This window comes from Cyprinodon variegatus, unplaced genomic scaffold (genome assembly GCF_000732505.1).
Source record: "Cyprinodon variegatus isolate N-32 unplaced genomic scaffold, C_variegatus-1.0 Scaffold1038, whole genome shotgun sequence".
In the NCBI taxonomy this organism is placed as follows: domain Eukaryota; kingdom Metazoa; phylum Chordata; class Actinopteri; order Cyprinodontiformes; family Cyprinodontidae; genus Cyprinodon; species Cyprinodon variegatus.
The window spans coordinates 201,243-208,855 of NW_015151491.1; the positions used below are offsets into that span (position 1 = coordinate 201,243).

Here is a 7,613-nt window from a genome sequence, read left to right on the forward strand (position 1 = left end):
CAAACCCAACCATCCATCCATCCATCCATCATCCATCCATCCATCCATCCATCCATCCATGCATCCATCCATCATCCACCATCCATCCATCCATCCATCCATCCATCCATCCATCCATCCATAATATTAGCCCAATTTTCCCTTTGGATCGATGCCAATATGTTTAAAAATATCAAAACATTGGCCAGTAGTGAAATCGGTGGGGAATTAGAGCCATTTACTCACCATGAGGACCTATCAAGCAGCGTAGCTTATTTCTGGTTCAGTTGGCTGCATCATCTTGGTGTATCGTTACCAGAGAAACCTGTGTCTGAAAGAAACAATTTCATTCCTATTCCTATTCATTCTTATTCTCAAGAAAAGAATAAGGCCAAATGTTTGTCTAAAAATTGTACCAAGGCATCCAAATGTTTACTATCATTAACTAACTTGTGCTGAATTTATTTCTCTTTTTTCCCACCAGTACCTCTACAGAACTGGCTGGAATCATTGACAGGCTACAGAGAGATGCTGATAAAGTGGAGAAAAACATCTATGATATTGAGCAGAACCTCAACAAGGTAAAGTTTTATGAAAGTATATCTAAATTTAAGGTAAATACATTGCTCACTTTATTTACTTGTTTAAATCATCCATGTATTTCATGCATTCGCATGACAGGAGCCAAAGTTCTAGGGGTTGTTATTATTATGATTGAATTCCTAAGCTGAGTGTAAAAACTGAAAAAGAAACATAACTGAAGTACCGTAAATCCTCTAATATTGGCCTGTATTCCATTAGCGGCTGGGACTCTAACAATGGCCGGTCTCGCTGTCGGCGGAGGTAAATACTGGCCGGACTTTTATACAGGCCGGGACTATAATTAGAACCAACGATGTTCCTGGGCAGTCCTCAACAGCTTGTGATAGTAACATACAAGTACCACAGGGGGGCAATGTTTGCTAACCAATCCAAGCCATTAGCATGGGAAGTCCCACCCTTACACAGAGATCGTAGTGGCCTTACACAATCGTTCTGATCTGAAAGACAGGTATGATTAGGTCTGATATGTCTCTCTAGATAATAAAGAGTTCTTGCTAGAATTAGCAAGCATTTATGCCTACCTCTAGACAATGTGGACAGATATTACAGCAGAAAATAGAGGGATGTGAAAACACAGTGTAAGCTCAGAGGCAGTAGATGTTGGAAGGAGTAGGATTGTGCAGAAAGTTAGCAGCCATAGTGAATTCATATTTCCAGACAATCAGATATACAATCAGAGTGGGCACTAAAGGCCCAGAACTATTCAGCATGACTAGCATTTTATGGAGGTGTAACATCTCTATGAAAGCCCTGTGCTTCCCCTGAGCAACTCTTTGTACACTCTTTGTAACAATGCACTCAGGAAATTCTTGTATGCAAGAAGAGAGGTACAAGAACACCCACACAGGGTGAGTAGAAGCTCATAGCAGTATTCCACACTTTTTTCACAGGATGTAAGTAAGATCAATGAAGGGAAGCAGACGCTGTACCAGGGTGACACCAACGGGAGAATCCTCGATTCTCTGAAGCTGCTTGATGACCTGGATGGATATGCCCGCAACGCCAAGCGCCTCCAGCATCCTCAGGCTGAGATGATAGAGCAAGAGTGAGTCCTTCTTACTAAAACTGACCATCCTCCTGAAGCAAAACACTCCTCCTAGTGTTGCAGGGCATTCCTGCCTTTTCTCTGCCAGACTTTTCATTTTCCTATGTTACCTGTTTATTGTGTGTTCAGTATGATTCAGCTGCGAGAGAGAGTGAATAAGCTGAAAGAGGACCACGACCGAATCTACCACCTGAGCCGCACGGAGGGGATGCCCAGCGTTAACTGGGGCAACATCATGGAAGAGAAAATGGTAAGACATTGATAAGGGAGAATAAATTGTTCACACCTTTAGGATTCACTCTCAGTATAAAGCAGCAAACAGATACAAACACAGTGGCGCAGAAAAGATGCAGCAAAAGGTTTATCCTCACTACTAGTGTTAGTTCAATTCTGTAAAACCCTCCCTTAACATTTCTTATGCTACGTTCACACCGGACGCAGCAAGAGCAGCAAAATCGCTTCATTTTTGCTGCTTGTACCAGTTTAGTTCTGACGCGCGGCTGAAGCAGCTTTGCTGCTCTGGCTCTGACGCGCGTTGGGCAGAGCTACAATATCCTTTATTTGCCTTGCAGCTATATTTGCTGTTATCAGTGGGAATAAAGTAGTTTTAATATATTTTTAAGTGGGCAAATACACCTGAAAACTTCATCAGTGCAGTAAGTTCATCCAGATTACAATCCTGCCCTTCAATGTTATTTCTGTCGGAGTCGCTCAGACCCCCACATACCAGCAGTGCGCCGACAGTAGGATCCCAGCCCACAGCAGCCTCTGGCCGGGTCGCCTCCTTGCGGTTCACCGTGGTAGCTGGTAGTTGTTTTTTTTATCTAAATAATCCGATCTGTAGGCACCAGGATAATAAAAGCGAACAAGAGGAGCTCCTCTGATTGGTTGACGCGGCGCGTCGAGCAGCAAAAGTAAAATTTTTCCATCTCGAGCAGCAGCGCGTTTGCGGCGCGCCACACACATCAGATGCTTAAACGAGCCCGACGCGCTGCTTCAGCTGCTCAAAGCGCACTGCGGGACCTTTTGCTGCACCTTGACGCGCGCAAACCATTGACTTTGCATGTAAACTCGCTGCTTCTGCTGCGCCTGCTGCGTCCGGTGTGAACGCAGCATTAGGTTTTGGAGTTTTGGTTTAATATATCTTTGGACAGTTTAATCCCTCCATCCATCCCTCTATCTCTGCCTCCATATGATTACATTTCATCAAATTTAACCAGCAGTTTACTAAATTTCATCTCAAGTTACATATAAATAAGAGTTTACTTAAGAAGATTGGCTTGCTGTATTCTAGGTCTGGTTTTCTGTTATATGCCAAGTATTTAACTGCATTTTACTGGATAATTAACACATTCATTTATTACTGTAGGTGAACTGAAAATTAATTACTTGGTAATATCAGTTTAAGAAGTCGGACTTTACCTTGTCTATCTGAATTATGAACCACAGTACTTAGCTGATCATAAGTTACAATTCACTTTGTAATCCGTTGGTAGGTAGTGGGCAATAATATAAACTGTGGTGTGTTAACCTGATGCTAATTACCCACAAAAAAATTCTCCATTGTTACGTAGTAATATGCAATCACAATATTTGCTCTCTTGTAATTACTTTGAAATTATATGCCTTAATTTTGGTTTTGTTGTTACCTAGTAATTTAGTGTAACTTGCTAATCTATTAACATATTATTACATGGTTATTGAAGTATTATAAAGAAAAGCGTTACCGACTATACAAGCATTGGTTATTCCTGGAAGGTATGGAGGACCTGCATTTCAGTTGTAGTTAAACCAACAACCTTCCCACCTGACCGGTGGATATTAAGCCTTCTGAGTCTTCTTTCTGTCTCTCTATCTAGGAAAACCTGAACAACAAGGGCTATGGCAATGACCTGAATACTGTGGAGAATGAGGTGGAGGAACACAACATCTTCCACAGTGAGGTAGAAGCTCTGGCTCCTCACATCTCTACTGGTGGAGACAAGGTAAGGCAAGGGCAAGGCAAATTTATTTGTAAAGCACAATTCAGTACAAAGACAATGCAAAGTGCTTTACATGATTAAAATACAGGAAAATAAAACAGAATCACAGCAAGTTGGATAAAAAAATAAAATAGGACCACTAACACACACACAAAAGAAAAGCTTCACTTATATTAATTAATGTTCTTTTTTTTTAATTTAGTTATTAGTTTTGTTTTTTTTTGTTGGGGGGGGGGCTGTAAAGTGTTGAGAATGTTACTTATATAAATATCTAGTTATAGTTACTTTCACTGAGCAGTATCTGAGTTAGCAAATCAGTTACTGTAGATGTAAGCCAAAAGTTATAGCCTATTTATAACCTTAAATTCACTACAAAAAAGGCATTAAGCAGAAAAATAATGTTTTTCAAGCAATTAAATAAAAATGAAATATACTTTGCTAAAGAATCAAACAGGGTTTTAACTTTTCCAGAAGAAAACCCCAACCAGGACTGTACCAGTACGTAAAATTAAACCACACAAGGACAATCATTATAGCGCTGAGAAAGTAAAGAATGTGTTGATTAAAAGCAGCAATTGTCTGTTGGTGTTAAGATGATGTTCAGAGGTTCTTTAAATTACAGCTTCTAACTAACATTTATACTATTTTTATTTCTCCACATGATGAGCAAATCACAGCAACATTGAGCCTTCAGTAGCTCTACTGTAGGAATAAATTAATCCAACATTAATTTAAGTGAAAATAAATGTTCTTTTTATTAACAAATGTGACAAATCTTTGATCATATATTGTGTGGTGAGTAAAAGTTGTAAATTTTTTCCCTTTTTATTCTAATGTTCTTGTCTTATTGGTGCAGGAATACCTCAGTGACCTCCAGACGAAATACAACAAACTGCTGGTAATAAATCCACTCAAAATATTCCTTAATTACACAGAAAATGACATGTTTTTCAGCAACTTAGGCATTTTCCCTTTTCTATACAAGGCCAGCTCTAGTGCTCGTCAGCGCCACCTTCTGACCCTTCGGGACTACATGCAGCGGTGCACAAATGAACTGTTCTGGATGGACCAGCAAGCAGAGGAGCGGTTCAACTACGACTGGAGTGACACCAACCTGGATTACCCAGCCCGACAAAGGCAGTATGAGGTACCTGGGGGGGGGGATGGAGCCACACCCTATTTATAACCATTAGAGCTGTACATGAATCCGGTTTGTCTCCCCCAACAGAACTTCATCAGTAAATGTCTGGAGAGCAAGGAGGCCACCATCACCAAAGTGAATGATGACGGACAGAGTCTGATTGATGCACAACACCCCGGAAAAAATGTTATCGAGGTAGATAATAAAAGCAGTTATGCACTGATCTGATATTAATGTCTACAATGAAATAAGACAATCTGTCTATCAATTTCCTGCTCTATTCTTCCCCCATTTTTGAATAAGACCCCAAGATACTTGGACTCCTTCACCTGGGGCAGGACATCTTCCCCAACCTAGAGAACGCGCTCTATCTTTTTCTGGCTCAAAACGATGGCCGTGGATTTAGAGGCATTGATCCAGAAATTCCGTCCATAATGTGATGAACAGAATCTGCGCCAAAGGACAACCTTGTCAGAGTCCGACTCAAATTCGAAATGAATTTGACTTACTTACTGTGAACAAAGCTCTGACACTGGTCATATGGGAATCCAACAGACCGATACCCCATGCTTTCTGAGTAATCCCAACAGGACACCCTGAGAGATACCCTTGAATGACTTCTCCAATTCCAAAACGCACTCCCATGAACACTCTAGCATCCTGCTGAGGGTGTAGAGCTTGTCCAGTGCAGGACAAAAATCATACCCTACCTGAATCCCTTTTATCCACTTGAATAGATCTAATCAGATAGGCTTAGGAGTGTGATTCCTGTGTCGTTGGAGCACACCACCTATTCCCCCTTTTTGAATAGGGGGACAACCATCCGGTCTGCCAATCTAGAAGCCCAACACCCAGTCCCAAGACTCATGTTTCCTCTTCGGGCCGTGGCTGGCCAGGCTCCATGTGTAGAAGCCTGTCCACCAGGCACTCACCAGCCTCTCCCATCTCCAGGGGCGTTGCTCTAGAGCAAGGCCCCAGTGACCCACGTCCAGGCGAGGAAACAATGTTTCTATGAATGTTTTTCATCAGATGGGGTCTTTAGGCTGCACTTTCTCTGGCCCCTCACTTAGGACTGGTCTACTTTGGGTAACCATTTTATTGGCATGAAATCCCCGGACAGCATAGATCCTAGGATCATTGGAAAACTCAAACCCCTCCACCACGGTTAGGTGGCAGGCCCATCTGATTGTGATTTGATCCTGCAACAACATCTGGTGCCTGTGCATATTAGGGGAAAGGTTGATATGACACCTTGTTAGGATATACTTAGATTTTACTAGTATAGTCTTATTTTATAACCCCATCATAAACCAGAACTACTGAAGAAAAAAGGAAAGGCTGTATTTGATCTTTTTTTACCCCTTTCGTCAGAAAGCTTGGTTTCTTAAATTGCTTGATTTGATGTTGTCAGGCTCATATGGACGCCGTACATGCCGACTGGAAAGAGTACCTGAACCTGCTCATATGTGAGGAAAACCATCTCAAGCAAATGGCTGAATATCACAAGGTCAGAGAGAAGAACAGAACTGACACTTTAAAGATTCCCAAAGGAAAATAACACAATGAAATTAAACATCATCATGTCTGAGTTGACGTCTGTTCATGTACAGTTCCACAAGGATGCCCGTGACACTCAAGATCTGCTGAAGCGGCTGGATACAGAAGTCAACCAGAAGTACAACCCGGAGTTCAAAGACGTTTATCAGATGGAGAGTCTGATCTCAGATCTTGATGTGAGCATCACTGCTAAAGAAGCTGTATTACCAAATATTTCTGCTATAATAAGATGGTTATTTTTCATCTGCCTGTTATTGAGCAGGACCAATCTAAGGCTGTGGATCACTTTGATGAACGGGTTAAGGCTTTGCAGAAGCGGAGCCTGCAGGTTTTGCCTCTGAAGTACAGGAGAGAAACTCCCCAGAAGTTGCTGCCAGTCGAAGCTCTGTGCGAGTTTGACTCCGAAGATGTATGTATATTAAAAATTCCTTTTAAACTTCACTTCCAGTTTTAGGGTTGATGAATTCTCCCCATGATCGGTTGAAGCTGTCACCTAGTTACTGATTTAACCAGAACTCCTGCTGAGGCCAGCTCTGAACATGGCGGATGTAGTCCAGAAAAGTTAACCTCTTTCCATATTCCAGGGGCAAATCTTGCGAGGTGAAAGGTACACCCTGCTGCGGAACAACGGAGCTAGATGGGATGTTAAGGATGCAGCTGGACGTAAAATCACTGCCCCAGGGGTTTGCTTCATGATCCCTCCCACTGACCCAGAGGCTGTGGCCATTTCTGACAAGTAAGTGTTCATCTGACTTTAATGCTCTGCCGTCGGACAACAGGGCTTGTTTTATTCCACTGTAGCTTAAACTGCATTTGCTATTTTATACCTGCAGCCTGGCTAGTCAGCAAAAGGCTCTCAAGCAGAAGTTGGCGTCCAGCAAAGCGACTTTACAGAAACGTCATGATGTGCTGAAGACGGAGAGTGGAGCAGGAGTACCTACAGGTACGGGAGGCGTCATCCTCACTTTATGTTCCTGTTCAGAGTCAATACCTAAATCAGTTTCTCAGTGAACTGTAGCACATTATAAGTTATTTAGCTATATTGGTTTGGTAACCAATTTAGGGACTTCAAGTTCATAAATTCACTTTTAGAAGCAAACAATTCAACCTCAAATTGATATGTAATAACTAATGGATCCACCCACTAAATAATAAACAATTATCTTTTTTATAGTTACACTAATTTATCTCTGTGATTGTTTAAGTAAAGAAAGAAACACGAAGGGGTAATCTGAAGGGAACCCATTTAATCCCACCAGTCCTCTGGAAGCCAAAAAATATTTTTCTTTTAGCCTTCGGAAACTAA

The 7,613-nt window shown here is 41.7% G+C and overlaps 1 protein-coding gene across 1 annotated transcript in view; it reads left to right on the top strand.

The window, feature by feature from the left end:
* The window catches only part of ppl (periplakin), a 19,910-nt gene that overhangs the window by 3,337 nt on the left and 8,960 nt on the right, over positions 1–7,613 (top strand). Inside the window, exons 2-13 of the mRNA XM_015399685.1 lie at positions 464–560; positions 1,473–1,627; positions 1,757–1,877; positions 3,487–3,612; positions 4,466–4,507; positions 4,595–4,756; positions 4,838–4,945; positions 6,162–6,257; positions 6,361–6,483; positions 6,570–6,716; positions 6,892–7,043; positions 7,141–7,250. Coding sequence (XP_015255171.1) covers positions 464–560; positions 1,473–1,627; positions 1,757–1,877; positions 3,487–3,612; positions 4,466–4,507; positions 4,595–4,756; positions 4,838–4,945; positions 6,162–6,257; positions 6,361–6,483; positions 6,570–6,716; positions 6,892–7,043; positions 7,141–7,250 — 1,439 coding nt within the window. The remainder of the gene's footprint in view (positions 1–463; positions 561–1,472; positions 1,628–1,756; positions 1,878–3,486; positions 3,613–4,465; positions 4,508–4,594; positions 4,757–4,837; positions 4,946–6,161; positions 6,258–6,360; positions 6,484–6,569; positions 6,717–6,891; positions 7,044–7,140; positions 7,251–7,613) is intronic.